The sequence below is a fragment of the Apis cerana genome, linkage group LG13 (genome assembly GCF_029169275.1).
Source record: "Apis cerana isolate GH-2021 linkage group LG13, AcerK_1.0, whole genome shotgun sequence".
NCBI lineage: Eukaryota > Metazoa > Arthropoda > Insecta > Hymenoptera > Apidae > Apis > Apis cerana.
The window spans coordinates 10,480,971-10,508,872 of NC_083864.1; the positions used below are offsets into that span (position 1 = coordinate 10,480,971).

General features: G+C 21.4%; 4 protein-coding genes across 4 annotated transcripts; 1 reads left to right on the top strand and 3 right to left on the bottom strand.

Moving 5' to 3' along the window:
* Positions 1–926: 926 nt before the first annotated feature.
* LOC108003966 (uncharacterized) lies at positions 927–9,026 on the bottom strand. Its single transcript, XM_017066563.3, has 11 exons — positions 8,636–9,026; positions 7,964–8,486; positions 7,486–7,707; positions 6,990–7,241; positions 6,662–6,849; positions 5,182–5,222; positions 3,503–3,887; positions 2,767–3,292; positions 2,341–2,559; positions 1,622–1,873; positions 927–1,494 (listed from the first exon to the last, which is right to left on the bottom strand). The coding sequence occupies exons 1-11, from the start codon at positions 8,969–8,971 to the stop codon at positions 1,307–1,309; spliced, it is 3,132 nt and encodes a 1,043-aa protein (XP_016922052.1). The 5' UTR covers positions 8,972–9,026; the 3' UTR covers positions 927–1,306.
* Positions 9,027–10,995: 1,969 nt separating this feature from the next.
* On the bottom strand, positions 10,996–15,509 carry LOC108003994 (cytochrome P450 6a2). Its single transcript, XM_017066591.3, has 6 exons — positions 15,358–15,509; positions 14,036–14,422; positions 13,169–13,694; positions 12,510–12,731; positions 11,988–12,239; positions 10,996–11,869 (listed from the first exon to the last, which is right to left on the bottom strand). The coding sequence occupies exons 2-6, from the start codon at positions 14,369–14,371 to the stop codon at positions 11,706–11,708; spliced, it is 1,500 nt and encodes a 499-aa protein (XP_016922080.1). The 5' UTR covers positions 14,372–14,422; positions 15,358–15,509; the 3' UTR covers positions 10,996–11,705.
* A 3,356-nt stretch (positions 15,510–18,865) lies between these two features.
* On the top strand, positions 18,866–21,530 carry LOC108003993 (probable cytochrome P450 6a17). Its single transcript, XM_017066590.3, has 5 exons — positions 18,866–19,326; positions 19,804–20,329; positions 20,505–20,726; positions 20,956–21,207; positions 21,343–21,530. The coding sequence occupies exons 1-5, from the start codon at positions 18,991–18,993 to the stop codon at positions 21,510–21,512; spliced, it is 1,506 nt and encodes a 501-aa protein (XP_016922079.1). The 5' UTR covers positions 18,866–18,990; the 3' UTR covers positions 21,513–21,530.
* Positions 21,531–23,665: 2,135 nt separating this feature from the next.
* Positions 23,666–26,826, bottom strand: LOC108003995 (cytochrome P450 6A1-like). Its single transcript, XM_017066592.3, has 6 exons — positions 26,688–26,826; positions 25,871–26,241; positions 25,211–25,736; positions 24,893–25,114; positions 24,399–24,650; positions 23,666–24,217 (listed from the first exon to the last, which is right to left on the bottom strand). The coding sequence occupies exons 2-6, from the start codon at positions 26,201–26,203 to the stop codon at positions 24,054–24,056; spliced, it is 1,497 nt and encodes a 498-aa protein (XP_016922081.2). The 5' UTR covers positions 26,204–26,241; positions 26,688–26,826; the 3' UTR covers positions 23,666–24,053.
* Between the last annotated feature and the right edge of the window lie 1,076 nt (positions 26,827–27,902).

The window sequence follows — 27,902 nt, forward strand, 5'->3', positions numbered from 1 at the left end:
ATATATTTTTATTATATATATAGGTATATATAATATATATAATATATATATATATTATATTTATATATATATATCGTTATATTTATTTATTTAATGAAAGTTGCAAATTATTGTAACTTCACATAAAATTTATATTGAAATTACAACATATACATATTTATTTATTTATTTATTATAGCATATTTTTATGTATAAATTGTAAGGTGATTTTTTTTCATTAAATAAAATAAAGTTTAAAAAACATTTAATAACCTTAAATAGTGAAATTTTATTATAATTTTATTAAAAATTTTTAAATGATAATTTTAAATGATAAACTAGAAAAATAAAATAGAAAATAAAATAGATAACTTTTTAACAATAAAATTATTATTATAATTTAATAATTAAAAATTAAAATGAAATTTTTAAATTGGAATAATTCTCACTATATCGATGTAATAAAAGTTTTTAACTTTTTATATATTTTATATATTTATAATAATTATTAATTTATATATTTATAATATCTATCTTATATTATATTGAACAAAAGTATGATTTTGTTTTATTATAGAATAATTATTAAATTAAATAGAGCATTTATTAAATTAAAGGTAAAAAATATAAATGAAAAGATAACAAAAATGATTATGAATAAAATTTAATCAATATCATTCATAATATTCTTTGTCACATATATTATATATTTTATTTATTATTTTTATAATCTATAAATCATTTGATTCATAATAAATTTTATGTTTAAATGTAAAAAATGAAGAAAAAATAAATTTAATAAAGAAAAAATTAGCTAATTTCAAAAGTAAATAACTATTAAAACAAATTTTATTTGTATAAAGTTAATATATACAAGTCATATAATTTGTTTAATTCAATTTTTAAAATATGATTTTTATAAAAATCATTTTTATTTAAAGAAACAATTTTATTAATGAATTATTCTTTATTTTCTTGTATTTTTTATATGTACATATATATATCATTTAGTATTCGTTATTTATACAAGATTTATATATATAATTAAATATATAATATATAATATAATATAATAATAATAAAAATAACAAAACAAGAAAATTCAATTTATATATTTATAATTAATCATTTCATATTATGCAATCTAGATTTCTTCAATTAAAAATTAATATTATAATAAAATATATTATATCATGAAATACATATATAGCTCAAAATATAGCTCTTATCAATATAGTTGATTCTGATAATTCAATAGAAAATATAAATTTTTTTAAAATGTTTTTCATTGAATTATTAGAACCAGTTTAAATTTTTTAAAATCTCATCAATTTAAAATTTCTTCATCATTTTTTATTTTTGTAAATTTTAAATATATTCCTCCTTTTGGTGTTAATAAGAAAGCAGCTGGATTAATTTCATATGGAATCATAGTTTTATTGCAAACTTCAACTTTATAATTCCAAAGTATTGTTATCAAACCAATTTTGGATTGGTAAACTGCAAATCGTGCTCCTGAAATACATATTAAAAATATTATTGAATAAAATTTATTTTTTATTGATAAAATTGAAATTTTTATCACAATCTTTCTTTAAACTTGAATTTTTAAGATATAAAAAAAAATTATAGATAAATATACCAATACAATTTCTGGGTCCATCACCAAAAGGTAAATAGTGCATTGGATGTCGTGTTGCAATGACATCATCATTAAATCTTTCAGGAATAAAAGCATCAGGATTTGGATAAATCTTAGGATCATGATGAATTGCATATAATGGTATCCATACAAAACTTTCTTCTGGTATAGAAATTTTTGTATTGTTGAAAGTATAATTAGTTATTGACTTCCTTAATATAAGTGGTCCAGGTGGATATTTTCTTAATGTTTCTATAAAAGAGAAATATTTAATTTGAATAATAATAATGATCAATAGTAATTAGTGATTACTCTTGCAATCAATTAATAATAACAATATAATATTCAAAATTTTTAGACAAACTATATAATTTATTTTTTTTTTGAGAAATGAAAAATAAAAAATCTTTAAAAAATACAATTGAGAAAGAAGTAAGATTTGTAAGATTGCTCATATAATAATAAGAAATGTCAGTCGAGTTCAAAAATTCAAAGAATATATGCGATCGATTAACTATTTTTGATATTATATATATTTTTGATATTTTTAATATTGACTGATATTGTAACGTAAGATTATATAAAATTATAAATAATATAAAATATAGATTATATACATACAAAATATAATAAATAAATCGTTCCAATATACAAATACAACAAACGAATTCAATAATTCGTAATACTATATATATATATATATATAATATTATACGCACCACGAAATACTAAATCCAGATATGTCATATTTTTTATATATTCGTATTTCAATTCATTATGTTTATTGAAATATTCTTTAATCTCTTGCCGTAACTTATCTTGAATTTCAGGATTTAAAGCTAATTCATAAAGTGCGTTGCTTATAGCTGACGAAGAAGTTTCAAATCCAGCAATGAAGAAAACGAATGCTTGTGCCGTTAATAAAGTATCCGTTAATTCTATAAATTACAATTAAAAAAAAAAAAGAAATATAAAAAATAATTTTATTTTTACAAAATTAATTTGCTAATTTTAATTATTAATTGATAAATTATTGTGTAAAGAGATTTATTTTTAATAAATCTTTAAAATGTTTTTATTGTTATTATTTATTATACTATTATTTGATTTTGATATCATTTTTAATTGATAAAAAATGTACTTACTAATATTTTCTAATTTATCTGGATGTTTTTTAAGCTCTATAAGCATATTGACAAAATCAGGCCTCACAATGTTGTTTTCCTGTCTGTATTTCATTGTACTTACGATAATATTCGTGAGGAACTTTGTGACTTCCATTGGTGGTAATATGAAAGCAAGTAAATTATAAATTCGTGGGAAAATTTGTCTAAATCGAAATCTTAAGATTTGCCCAAATGAATTGGCAAATACTTTTCTACCTATTCGACGAAATTCGCTTTCTTCGTCAGACAGTGCATTCATTTCGATACCAAAGGCACAGCTACCTATCACATCTGTTGTATATTTAGCTGTTAATTCACGACATTCTATAAATTCTTCTCTTAATATCAGTTTATCCAGATATTGTTCCAAATGTTTTGCACAGTCTAATATTAAGGGAAACATTTCTTTCAATTTGCCAGATGTAAATACTGGCGAAAGTCTTGTTCTTAATGGACGCCATCTTTCTACCTCCAAATTGAAGAGATGTGAAGATAATGGTTCTGCCTATAATTATTTTAAAAATCAATAAATAGAAATATAATTTTCTTGTTACAATTCAATAATATATTTGAACATGATTTAAACTTAAAATTTAATTTTTTTTAAATATTATAATTTATTTATAATTTAATATATGCATTTGCTTGCATTTTATATATATATATATCTGAAATAATTTAATACTGATTTAATAATAATTTAATAATAATTTACCTTTTCATGAATAGGAATTCCTCGGTTGGCAAACTTAGAAAAATCCCTTATTAAAACATCCTTTATAAGATCTGGATCTTGAATAATGAGTATAGGTGTTTTTCTAGTGAATATTCCAATCATAGGTTCATGTTTATATTCTTCACAGAGTTTTTTTAAATAGTGGCACATAGACGTTCTTAAAAGCATTACATTTTTTATATTACCGAATATTGGTATCGGCTTTGGTCCAGGTACTCCACGAACTTTCCAAAAATCGAACGTTGAAGTGAAATAATAATAAATTGCCAGAAATAATAAGATGATTCCAAAAATAATTTCTAAACTTGGCATTCTTGTTTTATAAGTTAATTTAATGAAGAAATAATGGATATAATTAAATTTTCTGCAAAATATTATTATTATTACTTCAATTTCCGTAATAATTAAAGTATTTTAAATATAATATTGCCATGAAAATTAGAATATATTAATAATGTATTTTTTTTATAATGTTTTTGCGTTGAAATTAATTTTTAACCAGAAATGAGAATAAAAAGATAAATGAAATAGTGTTAATTAAAATATAAATTTAATTTGAAATGAAAGATTTTTTATATGAATAGAAATTTATTATTATAAAATTTTTGAACAAAAATCGAATTTTTTAGGTATAAAAAAATATACATAAATATTTTTATTTTTCGGAAAAATATTTTGTATTGTCTCTTATTAATAGAAATTTGCTTATTAAACTAAATGAAATAAATAATGAATAAAATTGAGTGACAAACAAAATACTTATTAAGAATTTAATTATAAAAAATAAATAAAATGGTTTCTTTATTTTAAGAACAATGGATAAGTATTTTTCAGGTATTTTATAGCAATAGTTCAACTATTGTTTATTTAATTGAAGTAAGTAATTTTTTATATAATATAAAATAATAATTTATTCAATTGTATGATATTTAAGATGATGATAAATCATTTGGATTTTTAAATCATTTATCACATTATTTATTATTTTTAAATATGATTTATTATATAATAAATTAAATTAAAGTAATTTTTGACTGATAATACAATTCAGAAAGATAATATCTTTAATAACAGAATGCATATAATATTCTTTTTATTTTTATTTTATTTATATATTTTTAATCTGTCTTTGAATGATATATAATTATATTTATTATTTATAAAACAATATATTATATATATGTATGCAAAATGTTTATTATTAATTAAGTTCTAATAATTAAATTGATAATTCAGCAATTTCAATTGTTAATTTATTTAATGATTTATTATGATTTAATATATGGAAATTATAATTATAATACATTTTTATAATAGACATTCTTTTTTTAAAAATAATTAAATATTCTTTCCTTTTATTTCGAAAATATATTAATGAAACTTAAATTATATTTCTTAATATAGATATAAAATATTTAAACTTTATCAATTAATTTGTTTAATTAAATAAGATAAAATAAAATTTATAATAAATAACAAATTATTACATTATATGTATTTGATAGGTTAACGTATATCACTTTTGCATTCTTATTTTAAAATTATATATAAAAATCACTTAATGATAACTATTTATGATGAATGATGATAATGAATTACTGTACACATAATACGAAATATTTTTTTATATAAAATATATGACACAAACAAAAGCTTACTGTTTTGACACGAAGTAAAAACTCAATGTATGATACGGTTTTCAGTAGACTGCAGTGCATAATGCAATAAGATGATATCTGCAAAATAAAACAGAAAAATGTATAATATTATATATATATATATATATATATTATCATAATATCATAATACATGTTAGATTAGAATGTTAATTATATAATAAAACCATTAAATAATAAATTAAGAGTTTATTCGATTTAAATAAATATATAATATTTATAATAAGAGCAATTAAAAATTATTTAATTATATAAATCAATTAAATAAAAAGATTGTATAATTTTATTTTTTTATACAATTGATTAATGAAAAAAGAATCTTATATATTATATAATAAAAAAAGAAAAAAGAAAAAAGAATCTTATCATCAGAGTACATAAGTAATTTAACTAGTAATAATAGATTTGATTCAATGTGCAACTTTGTAGATGTCGCTCTCATAAAGAAATATATCATAATATAATAAAGTAATAAAAATAAATCTATATCTACTAGCTAACTATACAAGGTTATAGTTATATAAATAGGAAAATTATGTATGTATTATTAATTAATTATATATTATTAATTAAAAAATAAAAAAATTTCAGGAAATAAATTTAAACTATTATTATATATTATATATTATATATTTCTGTATTATTTTCATTTGTATTTTTCATTTATGTATTTTTTTCATTTAATCAATAATACATATATATTTTAATTTTATATTTATATATTTTGTAATATACATTATATTGTATATTGTATATATAATATTAAAAATTATATATATATATAATAATAATATATATAATATAGGTATAGGAGATGATACAAATATGCACAATAAAATAATGTATCATAGAATAATATTACAAAGACTAAAACATACATTCAATATTTAACTTATATATATATTATATATATATTATATATATATATATAATTTTAAGATTATCTTCATTTTCTTTTTATATTAATATTAATTTTACTCATTTTTAAAGTTTATATTTTAAATATAATACATTTCTTTATTGATATAATAATAATATTATAAAGTAAAATATTTAAAAATTTTTTTAAAAAATATTTTTATTTATAATAAATAAAATTTCATGTGATAATTTCATTTAAAGGATTTTTTTATGTACTTTAATATTATACAAATTTTTATATTATATATTTTGTAATTTATAAAATTGAAAATATAAAAATTAATTAATTAAAAATGTGTATAACTATAATAAAAGATAATTATTTCTTTGAAATAATTTTTGTAGAAGTTTGTTGAAAATTATTAATATTTTAGATTAATATTATTTTATATTTATAATTAAAGTTATATATAGAAATAATACTAATAATATATTTTGTAAAAATATTTCTTATAAAAAATACATACAAAAATTGAATACATATGTAAAAATCTAAAAAATATTTAAGTTTTCAAATTTTTATATTTATTTTTTCTTGTTAATTATTTTGTATTTTTCCACAATCAGTTATTTTTTCTACTTTCAAAAAAATTCCATCTTTAGGGGCCAATGTAAATGAATTTATTTTCTTTATATAAGGAATCATTGTCTTTTCGCAAACATTTACTTTGAAATTTTGTAACATTCTTATCAGTCCAACTTTTGTTTGATAAATGCCAAATCGTATTCCTGAAAATTTAATCATCGGTTATCATTAATATATAAAAGTATAAAACAAGTAAATATTAAAAATTTTAATAATCGTAAAATACAAATTATTATTAATAATTATCATCTAAAAAACATTTTAGTATTTTTTTTTGAATTACCAATGCAATTCCTTGGTCCATTACCAAATGGTAAATAACTCATTGGATGCCTTGCAGCTACTGCATCCTCATTAAATCTTTCAGGATCAAATACATCTGGATTTTCATAGAATTTTGGATCTGTTTGAATTGAATACACAGGAATAATTACAGAAGTTCCAGCAGGTATCGATACTTTTGTACCATTGAAGGTATAATTAGAGTTGCATTTTCGCTTTAGAAACACCCCTGGTGGATATTTTCTAAGTGTTTCTGTTTAAAAAGACAGATAAATATAATTTTATTTTAGTAATAATTATATCTTATTTAAAATAATATAATTTTAAATTATAATCTTTACACATGTTTCAATATGATAATTTATATATGATAATAAATTATTGGTTTTCTACTTATTTGCAAAAATAAATATAAAATATATAGAATATTAATAATAATGTATAAAAAATTTTACATTTTTTATACATTTTATTGAAATAAGTTTAAAAAAATATACCTTTAAATACTTTGTCCAAATATTTCATTTTCTTAACTTCTTCGTATGTGAAATTCCCATTATTTTTGGCATGGAATTCTTTTATTTCTTTTCGTACTTTATCTTGTATGTGAGGATTCAAAGCCATTTCATAAAGAGCATGTGCCATTGTTGTCGATGATGTTTCAAATCCAGCAGCAAAGAAAACAAAAGCTTGTGCAGCAAGTAAATTATCTGTTATTTCTGTAAAATTTTGTTAAAAAATAATATTTTAATAATTATTTTAATAATTAATAGTATTTTAATACTTTAATAACATTAATATAATATTTTAATGATTATTTATAAAACATCATCAGACAAAAGATTTATAAATTTAAAGTTCTATTTCAAATTTTATTTCATCATTCTATGTCTTCAAATTTTATTTATTAAATGATCATAGACTACAATTTTATTTGCTTTTTGAAAGAATTAAAATCACAATTATTTTACTTACTAATATTCTGCAACTTTTCCGAGTGTTTTTTCAATTCCATTAATGAGTTTACAAAATCTGCTTTTACCACATTATTTTCTTCCCTATATTTAATCATTTCTGAAATAAATTTTGTCACAAATATGCTTGTTTCTGAATATGGTATTACAAAACCAAGTAAATTATAGAACTGTGGAAAGAATTGTCGAAGAAAAGATCTTAGAATGTTTTTATCTAGATCAAAAATTCTTTTTCCTATTCTGCGAAATTCACTACATTCATCTGACAACGCGTTCATGTTGATTCCAAAAGCGCAACTTCCAATAACATCTGTGGTGTATCTCGCTGATATTTCAAAACAATCTACAAATCCTTCTCTTTTCACAGCATTTTCTAAACATTGCTCTAAACGTTCGGCACATTCCAACATAAAGGGGAACATTTCTTTCAATTTACCAGAAGTAAATACTGATGACAATCTTATTCTTAATGGTCGCCATCTTTTAACATCCAAATTAAAGAGATTTGCATTCAATGGGTCAGCCTGTAGTTAAATTAAATCGAAACAATTTATTTTAAGAAGATTATTTTAAGAAGATTTTTTAAAAAATTGATAAAATTTTGAACTTTTTATATTTTGAAATGTTAAAGAAAAATTTATATATATATATATAAAAGAAAAAAAATACATACCCGTTCAGAAATCTTGAATCCTCGTTCGTCAAACGTAGAGAAATCTTTAATTAAAACATCTTTGATGAGATCTAAATCGCGCAAAACGAGATTAGGCGAACTACCGAAGAATATCCCGAACATTGCCTCATTGTCGTATTTCTTATATAATTTCGCTATAAAATTACTTATTTCAATTTTTCTTAATATGACATCCTTGGTATTTCCAAAAAATGGTATCGGTTTAGGTGCAACCACATTGCGATTTTTCCAGAAATTAAAATTTAATGTAAAATAATAATACAAAGTGAGAAAAATTGCGACAAATGCAATTAATATTTGAAAATAATCAAACATGTTAATTCACTATTACTAGTTACACCCGACTTAGAAAATACTCTTTGAACGATTGTTATATTATGAAAAGTATACAATTGAGGTTTTGAAATTTATTATTTACCCTCAATGTTATCATATGCCTGTGTAAATATTTACTTATATTTAGTTATATATTAAACATTATACACTTATGTATATCGTTATATTCGATTTATTATCGTTATGAAAATATGATGAAATTAAAGTTTGATAAGATTAAAGTTTTTTTAAAAATTTATTAAGAGAAAAAATGATAATATTTTAATTTATTCATATTTTTATAATTTAATATATATATATTGATTTTTTCGTTATAGTTTCGTTAGAATAATCATTATTTTTTCGATTTTTTCGAATTACTTGTCAAAATGTATATATATATATATATATTGATTTTTTCGTTATAGTTTTGTTAGAATAATCATTATTTTTTTAATTTTTTCGAATTACTTACTAAAATGAATAAAATTGTTTTTAAAATTTATAAAAATTTATAAAAACATATATATCTTTTAAAGAAATTAAATTTGAGTTGCTTTTTTTTAATAACGTTTTAAAATATTTATTAACTTTGCATTTAAATAGATACTATAATAATTTTAATCTTATTTATAAATTAATTTAGAAATTTTTTTCTATTTTTACGATTATTTTCTTTATCAATATACAAACATCCTCTCTAATTTTGGCTTTTATAAGAGTTTCATTTGTCAATCATTTGATAAATTATTTTATGGAGGTATAAATATTTATCTATTTATACTTATTTTTAGATATTTCATATTTTGTAATTAATCTACATCTTGTTTTTACAATTAATTTTTAAATTTTTTTATTGATCAATTCAATTCTATTTGAAACATTACTGAATAGTTTCGAAAATATTTATAAAGTATTTATTTTATTAATATTCAATTATAATATTTATTTCTAGATTCGATCCTTCAAAGATTATCTTATAAATGTATTAACATTTTATATAATTCTAAAAATATTTTATTTTTTTTAATATATTAAGTAATATTAATCTTATAGAATTAATAATTATACATTATATATTATTCTACAAAATTATTTTTAATTTATGTTAAAATAATACTATTTTATAAATATTTTATAAATATTTATAATAAAATAATTTTATAAAATAGTAAATATAAAAATTTCTAATATTTGACAGAATTCTGATTAGCATGATTAATGATTAGCATGAGTTCAATAATTTTTTTTTATAAAAATATAAATAAAATTCTTATATAATAAGATTAAGTTTCATTTTCTCTCTTTCATTATTTTTCTCTTTCATTTACTCATTTGCTCGCTCCGTCTCTTCCATTCGTTTATTCCACTCTCCCTTTCTATCTTTTTCTCGTAAGAACATTTTTAGTTATATAATAATAACGAATGTTCATTTTGAATATAATCGTAGTTTTATTATAATTCTAATTAATGTTGAAACTTTTTACTAAAATTATTTTTCTCACCTTAATTTTCACAAGAAAAACAAAATCAAAATCCATTTATACAATTTTTTATATTTTAATATGTTTTATTTAAAATATTTTACAATAAATATATCTTGATAATATTGTTGATATTATCAAATAAAAGTATAGATCCAGGATTAAAGATTTCATATTTTCGTCGGAAATTAAATATTTACATAATAATAGATATAATTGTCAATTATGTTATATAATAAATATTTTCAATATAAATATATTTATGTTTGAGATTATTTAATATAATTATATATTTTTTTAATCCTAAGATATTTTTTGAATAATTTATATTCATAAATAATTGTTGAAAAATTTCATCTATCTTTATAAATTTCATATATATATATATATATGATATATATTCATATATCAATTTTTAGTTATATTTAATATTTCCATAATTTCATAAAATTTAAAATATATTATACTTAATATAAAATATGTTACTAATATCGGAACGTAATAATATAAATATAAATAGTATAAAAAAATTTATACTAATAATATTAAAAAATATTTATTTCAATTTTAAATCTTTTAGTTATTCATATTAATGGTACAAATTGTTTTACAAACATCAAATATTTGCAATTTGATTAATTATATGAATATATTATATAAATATAATTATATATGCTTAATTATATATGCTTATTACATTATAATATATTTAATACATAGTTATGAAAAATGAATGATAATAGATAATAAATAAAAATATTTTGAATTTTGCGATGGAAAAATGAAAATCTTATTTATAAAAGTTTTTACGTAAGAGGAACATTTTACATAAATTTTCTAATTAATCACATATTTGAATATAAGAAAATTTAAAAAATTTATACAAGAAAATTATTAATATTAAAATTAATTATTAATATTAATTATTAATAATTATTAATTAATTTTAATATTAATAATTAATATTAAAATTATAAAATTATTAATAATTGAATTCATAATAATAATATCTTTTAATAAAAATCTAATATTTAAAATTACTTTTTTCTTTCTGATTTTTAGTAATAAAACTAATTATACTAATTAATTATACTGATAAAGATATATTAATTATTATTATTCTATTATTTTGTTTTCCTTTGATTAGAATTAATTATTTATTAATAATTATTAATTATTCCTCATAAATATATATTTTATTTAACTTAATAGATTCCTGAAAATTTTTGAATGCAATGTTTGCATTCACTTCATATTTTTGTTATTTTCAAATATATTCCACCTTTTGGACTCAACAAAAATGCACCTGGATCAAATTTGTAAGGAATTACTGTTTTTTCGCAAACTTCTACTTTATGATTACGAAGAATAGTAATTAATCCAACTTTAGTTTGATAAACCGCAAAACGCGCACCTAAAAATAATACTAACGATTAATAATAATTAACATTTGGAAATTATAGAATATAAATGAAATATAAACAATAAGAAATTATATATATATTAATTCAACGATTAGTTACGATTCATACCGATGCAATTTCTTGGTCCATCACCAAAAGGTAAATAGTGCATAGGATGTCGACTAGCCATTGCATCTTTATCGAATCTTTCAGGATCAAATGTATCAGGATTCGGATAAATAGCCGAATCTCGATGTATCGCAAACGCTGGAATCCAAATGGTGGTTTCCTTAGGTATCGTAATTTTCGTGTCGTTGAATGTATACTCCGATGTTGCTTTTCTCATTAAAATTGATGCTGGTGGATACATTCTTAACGTTTCTGTAAAAAGATAAATTATTCGAATACGTACAAAATATTTGTCGTATAATAAGAATTTTAAGAATTTATATTTATAACAATAATTTAAAGAATTATTGTTTTTAATTTTGTTTTTATATTTAATATTACAATTAAAGATTATCGAGAATAATTATGATAAGTTTTTATGATTAAATATTTTTTCATTCTTCATATTTTAATTTGTTTCGTGTAAAACCCATACGTAAGGAGACATGAAATATTTTACATAATATTTGTTCTTGCTCATACCTTTAAATACTTTATCTAAATATTCCATTTCTTTGATGTCATCATATTTCAATTCTCTATTATTTTTAGCACAAAATGTATTGATTTCTTCACGTAACTTCTTCTGTACATCTTGATTTAAAGCTAATTCATAGAGAGCATTGCTCATAGTCGTCGATGAAGTTTCAAAGCCCGCAAGAAAGAATACAAATGCTTGTGCTGCGATTAGTGAATCCGTCAATTCTGAAAAAAAGAAACAAAAAATTATTTTATAAAGATAAACCATTATAGAAGAAAATATTTGTTAAAAGTTTATTAGTTGTTAAAATATTTGTTAAGTTTTGAATATGTAAGATGTTAATGTATTCGTTAATATAGAATGCAAAATTAAATTACAAGAACAAAATTTGCATAAAGTATAATAAGTAAGGCTGAATCGATATTTTTCTATATTAATTTTTAGAATTAATATTTAAAATCGATCCAAAGATATCTCATTAACATCTTAACATCTGTATATTCTGAATATATAACGTGTGATAAAATAATTTAATTAAATAACAACAATTTCAAAAATATGCTATATATTTTTCATAAACGATGAAAAATAATTTTTTCAAATACGAAGATTAATTAATTTTTTCAAAGAACGTGAAATTACAAGTTTTCACAAAACTTACTGATATTTTCCAATTTTTGTGGATTTTTCTGTAGCTCCATCAACATGTTGATGAAATCTGGTCTAACAATGTTATTATCATTTCTGTATTTTATTGTATCCGTCACAACTCGTGTAAAGAATGGTGCGAATGTTCGGTCAGGGATCACATAACCGAGTAAATCGTACAACCTTGGCATGAATTGCTTCAATTTCAATCGTGTAACGTTTGTTAAGTTCACAGCGAACACTTCTCTGCCCATTCTACGGAATTCGCTATTTTCGTCCGTCATCGAACTCATATCGATACCAAACGCGCAAGAACCGATCACATCGGTTGTGAATCTTGCTGTTAATTCACGGCATTCGATGGGCTCATTTTTTTCGATTAACTTGTCCAAATATGTTTCTAAATTTAGCGAACATTCGATTATAAGATAGAACATTTCTTTTAATTTTCCTGATGTGAATATTGGGGAGAGTCTGGATCTCAATGGTCGCCATCTTTCTACTTCCAAGTTTAAGAGATGCGGTGATAATGGTTCCGTCTGTCGATATTTAATCGAAAAAAAAAAATTAAATTATTGTTTAAAATTTTAAAGTATACGCTGAACCTAAAAAATTAAAGGTAAATTTTTTTTGCTACAATGATAATCATATAATTTTGATTTTTTTATTCTGTTCTATTATTATCTATTATTATCTATTATCCATTATCTCTTCCTTATTGTCTATTTGTAAATCGCCTTTCTATTCTACATATAATTTACGAATATACGATAAAAAATAATTTACGATAAAAAAAATAAACATTGTTTGTTATCATGTTGATTAAAATTAACTTAAATAAAATTTATCTTGACAATTGAGATTTATGAGTTTCTCTTACCCTTTCAAAAACTCCCAATCCTCGATTTGCAAATTTGGAAAAATCTCTAATTAATATATCTTTGATGAGTTCTGGGTCATTTAAAAGAAGAAAAGGCGATCTTGTCGCGTATAAACCAATCATTGGTTCGTTTTTGTACTTTTCGTAAATATCCTTGACAAAATGAGCCGTCGATTTTTTAATAAATATCAAATCCTTCGAAGTGCCAAAAAATGGTATAGGTTTCGGTCCAACCACTCCACGACTTTTCCAAAAATCAAACGTTGACGTGAAATAATAATAGAGGGCAAGAAACAATATGGCGATGCCGCATAAAATTTCGAAAATGCTCGCCATTTTTCTTTATAATTTCAGATTAATTTTTGTAGAATATATAATTGATGTTATCTAAAAAATAATTTGTTATATTTATAATAAGAATATTTGATATCATATATAATTTATTGTAAATATATTATATAATATACTACATAAAAAATAATATAGAATATTCTATTTAAAAAAATTATAAATTAATATTGTAAATTTATTAAATAATATAATATATCTTTGATGTGTATTATTTCCAAAAAATTTATATATTTATTTTATATTATTTTATAATAAATTTTATTTTTATTTTATATTAAATTTTATTTTATAATAAAATAAAATTTATTTATATATTTAAATTTATTATTATTAAATTATAATATATAACGAAGAATAATAATTATAGCACATAACATATATATTTATTTTATCTATTTCAAAAATAAAATTTGTTATTCTAAAAATAGAAAAATAAAATATCATCTCATAAAATGACAAATTATCATTGAATATTTTTATAAATTGAATACATTTCTTAGTAATTTATCTGTGATAAGAATAATGGTCTTTTTTAAATATGTTTACTATTCGCGATAAGAATTTACGATATGAATTAAATGATTCAACGGATTTAATTTGGCAGATTTAACGATTTCTTTCTTTAAGATTAAAGAGATACTTTAAGCAAATAATATGACAATAGTTGCGAAACAATATTGATTAAAAAATTCAGGGAATAATATACGTGAAAATTTTATGAAAGTAATTATTAAAATAATACAAATAACTTGTAAAATGAAGCAAGATACAAAATTTCATGTGTAAATGAAAAAAATTCTATAAATTAATATTAAAAAATTATAAATATAAATATTTATCCTATTTTATGCATAAAGTATTTAGAAATGAGAAAATAACACGTCTTTTATAACACTGTTATAAACTGTTATAAAAACTTTAATTTCAGTTAGTAAGAATTAAATAAAAAATGGAATAACAATTAAACTTACGAATTGTAATATAAAGTTTGTTATAAATACACAAATATATTTGATATAAACACAGATTTTTATATTCTATCAAACATAGAATAGAACACTGATGGTTGAATACATTTGCAATGACTGATTGCGTATAAAATATCTTAGCTTTATATTGAGTTGTCTTCATGAATATATTCATGATGACTTGCAAGAGATGATAATAGTTTATTCACGGAATAGCGGAAATAGATATTATAGGTGATGATCAAAAATCATTTTATAATATATTTAAAATTTTTTGTTATTCCGTTCATTATATATTAAAAAAAATATATCAATTAACTAAAAAAATATACCATCTAATAAAAAAGTATAAAATTATATCTTTTTATTTATGTCTTTCTTGTCTTGTTGTATACGATAAATTTTTAAAATTTAGATTATAATAAAATTTTTTAAACTAATTCTTCATGATTTCTTATAATGATTTTTTCTGTTATTATATTTATAAAAAATAATTGCATTTATCAATACATTTGAAAATGTATAATTAACTCCATATATCTTTTATAATCTATTTTCGAATTATCTATTTTCGAAGGAAATAACTATATCAAATTACTTTTCTTTGAAACAGAATATGTCTTATTTAAAACATTTTGTCTTATTTTCTATAATGTATATAATGTATATATATATATATATATATATATATATATATATATATATATATATATAAAATAAATCATTTTAATTATATATCAATACACATATTTTGCTTGTAAAATTTACTTCTTACGAACATTAATATTTTCTATATAAAGATTTATTTGTCAAATTAATATAATAAATAATATTACTTTTTTTGTCCGAAAATATGGTATTGGAAAATCTTAGATTATCTAGAGTTTCGAAAGCAACTGGCAATACTCATTATATTGGTATTGTTTACATTGATAGCTTAAGATATATTTGAAATTTACCAAAGATTAGGATTTCTAAGAAAAATAGTATAATAGTCATTGCTGTAATACCAAAATGGAAAATTTAACTCAAATAACATAAATTTACAAGGAAGAGATGTCAAATCGAAACAATTGACTAATGAACAACGTCATGGTATCTTGCAACAACTATTACAGTATATGAAAAACAAAGAAAAATTAGAAAGTATTATTATTAATAAAGTTGTTAATAAAGATAATGATAAAAATATTATTGTTGCAGGTTCTACTGATGATTGCTATATTCAATTTAAATAACAATTTAATTAACAACCATCAAACAGTTCTGATTTAAACGTTCTTGATTTGGAGTTTTTTTAAATTCAATTCAATCACTACAACACGAAGCTTCATAATTGATGAATTGTTCAAGATGCATTTAAAAAATTAGAGAAATACTGATAACGTTTTTAAGGAACGTTGATAATTAGATTCATTCTAATAATTAGATAACATTACAAACATCAATTAAGTTGACTAAGAAAAGGAAATTTCTATAAAATTCTTTATACAAATAAGATAAAACTTCGTCGAGAGAGTCAATTAGCTGAAAGCTGTATATGTCCAGAAGCGTTCAATAAAGCTAAATTTCATTTTAACTAAATTTGGACTATAATTATTTATATTTATTTACATTGTGATAATAAAATGAATTTAATATTTTTTTTATATTTAATTTTAAATGTATATCATATTTTCGGACAGAAGAAATAAATAATAATAGTATAGAATAATAATAATAATAATAAATAATAATAAAATAAATAATAATATTTTGAATCTAATTATTGACGAAAATTTTTTTATTGGTTTATTCTTTTGACAACAAATTTGAATAATTTCAATATCAAGAACGAAAAAGTATTAAAAAATAAACATAAGTTCAAATTATATATTTAAATTATATTATAGATATATATATTATATATTATATATATATTTATATATTTTATATATATTATAAATTTAAATATAATTATTCCGTAAATATAATATTCTAATTAAGTTTGATGATTTTTAATAATATCCGATAATATTTAATCATATATAATAATAATAATAACTTCCGATTTACTTGCTGTAGCATAATAATTTCACGTGACAGGAAAAGCCAATGTAAATTTAATCATCAATGTAATATATATATGTGAATTTTCATTTGCACTATACTAAACGATAAATGTTAAATAAATAAATTTGTATCATGTTAATCGATGTATAATTTATTCATTCAAATGCATCAAAAAAGGAACAATTTGTACAAAATACATACATATACATATTTGAAAATAAAAATAGGAATATAATTTAAAATGACAATATTATTATAATAAATTCTATTATGATAATTAACATGAAAGAAAATTTTTCTTAGAAACATGTTATAATTTTATTTATTTATTAAAGCGATAATACGTTTGTATTTTCTAAGAAAAAGAAGATTAATTTATTCAGAAGATTAAAACCAAAATCGAGAAAAATGAAAAAAAAAATTATGACTAATTTAATTTCAAAAAATTGATAGCTAAACTAACAGATGATACATATATTAAAATAAACATAAGAATACGATAAAGATAAGAATCAACAAGATATAGTAAGACATGAATAAGATATGATGAGAATCAACGCCATCTTTTAAGTGTTTTTAAAATTTTTACTATTAAGAGATGGCGTTAATGATCAATCGATAAAAAGAAGGATGGAAGAAAAAATAATTAAAAAACAGAGAATTTTGAGACAAAAAGTATGTTATATGATTCAATTACTTTTTTTATAACTGGATGCGGATAAATCATATGAAAGATCAATTTTTATTTTGAATAAAACAATTATATACAAGTAGATATAATATATTAGATATAATATATATATAGGTATAACGATAAGATAAATTTCTTTCTTAAAAAACTTTTATATTTTATAAATATTATTCAAGTCAAATATTTTATTATCGAGATAATGATTCATCAAAAAATTTTATTTATGGTATCCAGACAGTTTAAGGTATCTAAATACAAATATGAAATTTCTGACTGTAATTTCTGATAAAATGTATCATTTTATTATTTACCTATAATATCTATTATTATCATTTATCTATAATATATATTATTATTATTTATATATAATATAATATTATATAATGTTAAAGAAATTATTAATTTTAAGTTAGAAAATTCATTTTAATTAAAATTTTATAATTTACTAATTTATAGTTAAAGTTAACTAAACTAAGTCTAAATTATTGTATCAAATAAGTATAAAGATAAATCCTGATTAAAAAGTGAAAATAAATAAAAATTTATTTTAATAATCAAAATCTATATATTTTTGTAAATTTTAAAAATAATTTTGAGTGGTATAATTTTAAAAATTAATATAATATTATATCAAAATATCACGATACAAAAATAATTATAATGTTATTATTTCCTTCTTCTTCGAAAAAACGCATAATCATGCTTTGATCCATCATTATTGCGATATAACATTCATATAAATATACTATAGTATGATAAGTGTAATCAATTTAAAGCTTCGTCCGTTCAAGTTGAGAACATCAATTGTGCTCTCATCTCGTCATTCCACATTGGAGCAGACGAGTGAACACTGGTCTTAAAACCGGATTTTCATTTCGTATCATAAACATATCATGCTCCATTATTTTCAAATATTAACCGCATTCGTCGCGGTTTTTCTCGCTTTATATTATTACTTCATATCGAGGTTTGATTTTTGGAAAAATCACGGCGTGATTGGACCCAAACCTATACCACTTTTTGGAAACGCCAAAGATGTTCTGCTAAGAAAAATTGGAATTGGCACCTTTATAACGGAACTCTATCAGAAATACGAGAACGAGCGAATGTTTGGGATATTCATCGGCAAATTGCCCAATCTCGTTTTGCGCGATCTTGATCTTATCAAGGATGTTTTAATTAAAGATTTCTCTATATTTGATAATCGAGGATTAAATGTTCTCGAACGAGTACGTATATTTTTTTATCTGCAATTTTTCTTAACGTTTATATTTAAAAAATTAACGAAATATTTAAAAAATTTAAAGTTCTATCAATTTCTTATGCCAGAAGTCAGTTTTAAACAGATTGAATATTGAATATTTCGCAATAATAATTAATATTTATTTATAGAATTATATATTTTCTTATTAATTTTTATCGAGTTTTAATCGATACGCAAAATTCTACTGTGCGTGAAGATTATTATATATATATATGTATATACATATTTTATTTTATAACATCTATCAGTTAATATATCTTGTATAATAATCTATCTATTATTAACTTTGCAAAAAATAAACATCAACAATCATTTTCAAAAAATACATTCACCGATAATCGAATTGAATGAGCCATTTTATCTTATATTTTCCATACATATAAAATCTAAGTAATAAATTTTTACATTCCTTAAAATGTTATCAATTTAATTTCTATCACAGGCCGACCCTTTTTCTGTAAATATATTCACTATAAATGCTAAAAGATGGCGACCATTAAGAGCGAGATTGTCACCTGTGTTTACTTCTGGTAAATTGAAAGAAATGTTCCCCTTGATATTGGAATGCGCCGAACATTTGGAGCAATGTTTAGAGGATATTGTGAAAAAAGGAGAGCCTGTGGATTTTTATGAAATATCAGAGAGATACACCATAGATGTTATTGGAAGTTGCGCTTTTGGAATCAACATGAACGCGTTGTCAGACGAGTCTAGTGAATTCCGCAAAATGGGAAAAAGTATCTTTGATCAAAATATAATCAAGTTTATGAGAAATTTTCTTCGAGATTTCTTTCCACGATTCTATAATTTACTTGGCTTCGTATTACCGTACGCGAAATCAATTGTATTCATGACCAAGCTAATCAAGGAGACGATCAAATATAGGGAAGACAATAATGTCACGAGATTAGATTTTGTAAATTCGTTGATGGATTTGAAGAAGCATCCGGAAAAATTAAAGAATATTGGTAAGTGAAATAATTTTTATTTCAAATTTATATTTAAATTTATATTTTATCTCGAAAAACGGATTGATAAAATTTGTGGTCGAATCATTTTGTAAATTGAATTCATAGAAAAATAGAATTTGAAAAAAAATTATAAATCTCTCGAAGGTATCTACAATTTCGAGAAATTTTACAGAAATAACGGACACTTTCCTTGCCGCGCAAGCTTCCATTTTCTTCGCGGCTGGGTTTGAAACGTCAACAGCGGCAATGGCACATTTTCTTTATGAAATGGCTCTGAATCCTAGCATGCAAGATAAACTACGAAAAGAATTGAAAGAATTCCACGTCAAAAATAATGGGAATCTGAAATACGAGGATATCAAAGAAATGAAATATTTCGACAAAGTATTTAAAGGTATATTATATTTAACGATTAAATTCATTTTCAACATAACGATATATAAGTAATATTTCATAGAATTTTACAAATAAAAAGCAAATATATTGTTATTACGTAATAATTAAAACAATTGAAATATCTGCAAAGATTAACAATCACAATTGAAATAAGATAACAATTGCTATTTTAAATAATATTGTTATTAAGATAAAATTATGCTTATCGTCTTGTTTTTTTTAAACAGAAACACTTAGAAAATATCCACCAGGAATGATTCTAAGGCGAGAATGCAACACTAATTATACCTTTCGTGGTACAAAAGTAACGATACCTGTTGGAACTGTTGTAATTATTCCTTTGTATGGAATTCAAATAGATCCAAAATTCTACGAAAATCCAGATGTGTTTGATCCCGAAAGATTTAACGACGATGCAGTAGCTGCAAGGCATCCAATGAGCTATATGCCATTTGGCGATGGACCAAGGAATTGCATTGGTAAAGAAAAATATCAAAATATTTTGCTTGTGTGTGATTACGATATAGTGAATAATTATCAGTCTTACGATTTATCAAGATAGTATTTTTTTTTTATATTAATTAATTTAATTAATGATTAAATGATCGTTTCAGGAGCACGGTTTGCAGTTTATCAAACAAAACTTGGATTGATAAAAATGCTGCAAGATTTCAGAGTAGACATTTGCGAAAGGACGATGATTCCTTATGTAAAAAAGACAAATTCACTTATGTTCACACCTAAAGATGGAATTTTCTTGAAGATAGAAAAAATAATTGATTAAAGTAAAAGCAAAAATAAATTGGTGAAAAAAAATAAATATAAAAAAACTTGAAAACATATTCAAATATTTTTTATGTATAACAGATTTATAAAAAATATTCTACATTGTTATTACTTTTATTATTACTTTTGTTATTGTTTTTATAATTGTAATGTTTTATAATTAATACATATAAATTTTTATTAATTGTAATGTTATAATTGTAAATGTTAATAAAATAATATTTATTTTATACAATGTATGGAAATTTATGGAAATCTATGCAAATATTATATAAATTTATTTGATATAATCTTCATACCAAATAAATTTAGATAAAAATTATTTTATTTATTATGCAAAGATATATATATATAACATGAATGAATTTAATTTCATAGTATAATTACTAATTAATAATTAATTAAATAATTAATAGTAATTAAAAGTATAATTAAATAATTCAATAATTAGTAATTAGTGATTTAATTAATTTTATAATAAAATTTCATTAGATAGTAGTTAGAACGAAATATACATATATACATACATGAGTACATTATAAAATATATAATTGTGTTAGTATTGAAATATTTATATATATATTAATTATTATATATATATGATGTATGTTTAAAAAAGCCAATTAAAATAAATATTAAAACAAACACAAATATATGCTATAGAAAAATGTCGAGAGACTTCGTTTGTTATGTATAATTTTTTTCTTGATAAAAAGAGATAATTTAGTGAGAAGAGCTATAGCAATAAGAATCTTATCTCGTCTTGCTTTATCTAATCTATTTTTAGTTGTTTTTTTAACTTAATTTAAATTAATTAGTAAAATAATTAATTAATTAATAATTATTAAATTAATTAATAAATTAAGTATCAATAATTTTTCTATACTAACTTTTGTATTTGTCTTGGCCTTTAATATCCTTAAAAAATTTCTAATATATAATAATATACAAATATCTGCTTCCCGTCTATTGATATTGATAGCAATTGATTTACATAACTTACATATTTTTCCTTTTCAATTCTTTCCAATATGAAGTGGTAATGGAATTTTATTACGGTTCCATTAATTTTTGTTTATGTTGTTCAAATCACGTTTATCGGTCATTTAACTTATTGCATCGTATATCGAGTATGACGTTACATTTTTTAATAGGCGTATATTCGGTATCTAATTAACCTCGATAAAAAGTTTTCCTGTTTATTCCATTCAATATAATTCCGATGATGTTTTTCATAATATGGTAATTTTATAGCTTTACTTTTTATTCTTTTCGTATTTTCCGTTGGATTTGTAATTGGAGAATATATGTTTTTGAGTAAATCCTTATAATATAATCGAGCATATTTTGAAAATTAATTTTTTGAAAAAGATTGTTGACCCCTTTAGAAATCTCTACACACTCGAAATTGTTTTCGAAATTATAATTTTTTTATTCAATAATACTACATTATTATATATATATATATTATACTATAAGTTTGTTCATTATTTTAAATTTCAGAATATATTTAAATAAATTTATTTAATTTATTTAATGTGATATTTAAATTAAAAAAAGCGGATATTGTATCGTGAAAGATCAATGTATTCTAAAAGTCAAGTACCAATTTAAATATGGAAAAGATAAAATCAATTGGGTATTATCTGTTGCAAAAATATGATTTTTATTTTATTATATGCATATTTTATAATATATATTAATAATATTAAAGACGAATATAAAAATGACAAGTGATCTTATTGTTTTTTTATTCATTTAGAATTGGAATATGGAAAATTGTGAAAAAACTTAGAAATTATATAGATATCAAATATATTTTATTAAGTCAAATATATCATGATAAAACAATCTATAAGAATATATAAAATATTATAATAAGTAAAAAATATTAAAGATATTAATTTTTCTGGAATTCATTTTATCAAATTTCTATTTTCTTAACATAACATAAATAAAAAATTTCTTTCTTATAAGATTAATGTTGCAGTATAATTAATATACATTATTATATTATAATAATTAGAATAGTAGAAATATATATCTTTATATAATATAAGATTTATAGTCTTATAGAAGATATGTTAATAGTAAAAATATAATTGAATATAATATTGTTATTTTGAGATGAATCAAAGATAGCAAATTCTATTTTGAATCGTTATAAAAAAATTATTTTATTTTTATAAAATATTGAAGATATAATCTCACAATAAATAAGATAATAATAATAACATAATAATACCACAATAAATAATAATAATAATAATAATAATATAGTAATCTCATTAGAAATAAATAATAATTATATATATACAATAATTTAAATTTAAATAATATTACATATAATTATAATATATAATATATAATTTATAATTAACAAAGTAATATTTAAACGATATGATATTGCACAGCTTATTTTTCCTTTAAGTCTTAAAAATTAATACGCGTAAATCTCTTTTTACAGCAAAATTATTTGGTTAAAACAATCGAAATTAAAATTTGTTGTATTATATAAAAATATAATACAACTTCGATTTTATACTTTCATTATTTTTAAATATATCCCTCCTTTGGGACCCAATAGAAATAAATTTGGATCGAATTGGTAGGGAATCATAGTTTTCTCGCAAACTTCCACCTTGTAATTACGAAGAATCATAATTAAACCAACTTTGACTTGATAGTTAGCGAACCGTGCACCTAGGAAACAAAAATTGTATAAATTATTATCACTTGGAAATCATTTTTTCTGAATTTAATAGTTGAAATTTACTGAATGTTTGGCAAAATTTTTTTTTAAATAAATAATATTTTTAATATAAATTTTTTTTCTTGAAATGAATACAAAGAAGATTAGAATTAGAAATTGAACGAAATGTACCGATGCAATTTCTTGGTCCATTGCTAAAGGCTAAATAATTCATGGGATGACGATTATTAATAGCGTCTTCGGTGAAATTTTCGGGATTGAAATCGTCAGGATTTGGATAAATGTTGGGATCACGATGAATCGGGAATGCAGGAATCCATATCATTGTATCTTTCGGTATAGTAACATTCGTGTTTTTGAAAGTGTAATCAGAAACTGATCTTCTTGGTATCAAAGTTCCAGGTGGATATTTCCTTAATGTTTCTGTAAAAATAAATTACAAAATACTTTATTTTAATGCCGTTATAATTAAAATATTGTCAAGGATAGCGTTAATATAATAATCAAAAAATAATAACAGGAAATTTTCGTTCCTTTGATTAATTTTTAGATAGAAATCATTCTTATTTATCGTTTCGTTACATGCGTATGAGCGTACACGTGAAAGTTTAATAAATCTGATCTCGAAATTACTCGTTACATTTTTGAAAATCAATCGTAGCTACCTTGAAACACTTTGTCCAAGTATTCCATCTCTTTAATATTCTCGTATATCAACTCTCCCTTGTATTTATCGTAATGTTCTCGAATCTCTTGCCTCAGCTTGTCTTGTATTTCCTGACTCTGTGCCAATTCGTAAAGCGTATTACTAATCGTCGACGCTCCAGTTTCAAAACCAGCGGCGAAGAAAACGTATGCTTGCGCAGTTAGGAAAGCATCGGTCAATTCTACGAATTCAGTTTCTTAAATTAAATTTATATCCGTAGAATAAATTATCGTTCGAAAAGCGTCGCGTAAGGTTTCAATGGTTACAAAATTATTACCGATATCGCCCAAGCTTCCTGGATCATCGCGTAGTTTCATCAACGTATCGATGAAGTCGGGCCTGAACACGTTATTCTCTTTCCTGTACTTCATGGTATCCGTGACGACCTTGATGAAAAACGGAGTAACTTCCCTTTCAGGCACAAGAGGACCCAATAAATCGTAGAGCGTTGGCATGGTCATTTTAAATTTCAATCTTATTATGGAGTTCCAAGTGGGTTCGAAGATTTTTCTACCAGCTTCTCGAAATTCGCTCTCCTCGTTCGACATAGCGTTCATTTTGATTCCGAAGGCGCACGAACCGATCACGTCTGTCGTGTATTTTGCTGCTACCTCGCGAAAATCGACGGGCTCTCGTTGCGCCGCGAGCTCGTCCAGGTATTTTTCAAAATGGTGGCCACACTCGAGGATCAGGTTGAACATTTCTTTCAATTTTTTCGATGTGAATATCGGGGATAGCTTCGATCTCAACGGACGCCATCTTTTTGGCTCCAGGTTGAAAAGATGCTGCGACAATGGTTCTACCTGCGAACAAAATTTATCGTGCAATTGAAATTTTCAATTTTTTTTATATAATCAATCATTTTTGAGAAATCGATATATATATGTATATTGATTTGTACAACTTGTTTTTATTCAGATTGCGATCAAATCTCTACCTTTTCATGAACGTTAAATCCTCGATCTGCGAATTTCGAAAAATCCCTGATCAATACATCCTTGATTAATTCGGGGTCTTTTAGAAACAGAATTGGATTTCGTCCCACGTACAATCCGACCATAGGCTCGTTCGTATACGTATCGTAGATGTTTTTAATAAACGTAGGTGTTGAAATTCTTGACAATATGATGTCCATAAAGTTTCCAAATAAGAATTTTGGCTTTGGTCCAGGGATTCCACGAATTTTCCAAAAATTGAAAGCCGATACGAAATAGTAATAGAGAGCCAAGAGCGACACGATGATTCCGCATAAGATTTCAATGTAGGCCATTATCTTCTCACGTTTCTTTTTTTTTTTTTTTCCAATCACTGTATTAAGATGTTAATATATTTTTAGGGGGTCGATTATAGAAATCAAAATAAATAAAAATATTTGGTATTATTGTAAGTCGATTTAAAGAATTAACTAAACAAGGGAAATCAGGAGAACTAAGAATCGAAAATGTAATCTTATTTTTCGTAGCAACGTTCAAGTTTTAAGGGATAAAATCATCCTTTGAAAAAAAAATTAGAATTTTCTTTAAGAAAAAAAAAAAAAACACTTTAAATATAATCCGCATTGTGTCATTGACAATTTTTTTTTTTTTTAAATTCATGGTTTTCGAGGAGGAAAAAGAAAGAAAGAATTGTAACAAGTAATAAATAAAGTATAAAATAATATCAATTGGAGAAGCGAATATAAGCGAAATGGATGGAAAATATAAATAAATAATATTTCTAATAATTATAATATATATACAATATATTTGACTTACAAACTCTTTATCTATTCTTGTATAACTTTTTGATGTATAATTCACGCTTCACTAATATAGTTTATACTTCATTGATATGTAATTCTTATAAGATGTTCTTCTATGAAATGTAATGATTACTTACTCTCTCTTTTCTTATATATTGTGCATATATCTCGGAATGACGTATTTCATGATGAAGTTCAATATGATTTAAAAATATTACGTTCTTTCAATCTCATACTCATTTCGAAGTTTACTTTCACCCTTGTGCAATATTCAGATATAATTTAAAATAATTTAATGACGTATGAAAAGTTCGGTACACAGTCAATATCATCGAATTCTCTGGAAATGATTTACGTAGGCCAATATCTTTGCTTTTTTTTTAATTGGCGATTTCATCTGAATCTTCTATACATCTGAAGATTTTATATTTTCATTTACATTTTTATTTTATATTTTTGAATCATAGATATCATTTTCAATAGGTGACCAATTTCTTATTATATAACTTTTGATAATTTCGATATTATGATTTTCTTACAAGCTGTATCATTTGTGCATTCTATACGATACACAAAAATTTTTTATTTACTTGAAATATATTCTTTTGCACATTAAAAAATTATCTTTTTATCAATGCTTGTTTCTATTAATTAATTATTATGTAAATATAATAAAATAGATAAGATGTATCGATAAATACATCATAATAATATTTTTTAATAATAATATTTTCCTGAATATTTATTAATATTTTAACAATGGAAGCTAGCTCGACTTCTTTTTTTTGCTAAAAATATTTATGTTTTTTCGATTTGTCGAAATGTCGAAATCGATTTGTTAATAAATGCATTTTTTGCATTTTATATTTTTCTAAACAATAATTATTATTTTTATTTACGCAATTAGCTAAATCATCGAACTTGTTATCGTTAATTTTTTTCACACTATACTAATTATATGCTTTCTAGAGATTTCTAATTTCAAGAAAAATATGCGTAATTTTATAGAAGTTTCTTTAGAACTTTATCAATTTTACGAAATTTTTATAAAAAATAGTTTTTATAAAAAATATAAAAATATTCGAACATATAATAATGCATACTTTAAAAAGGTACTTTACAGATATATATAATTCGTTCAATTAATTTCATATAATAAAATAATATTAAAAATTAAATGATATTACAGCACATTTTTTGTTTTAAAAAAATATTCAAATATTTAATA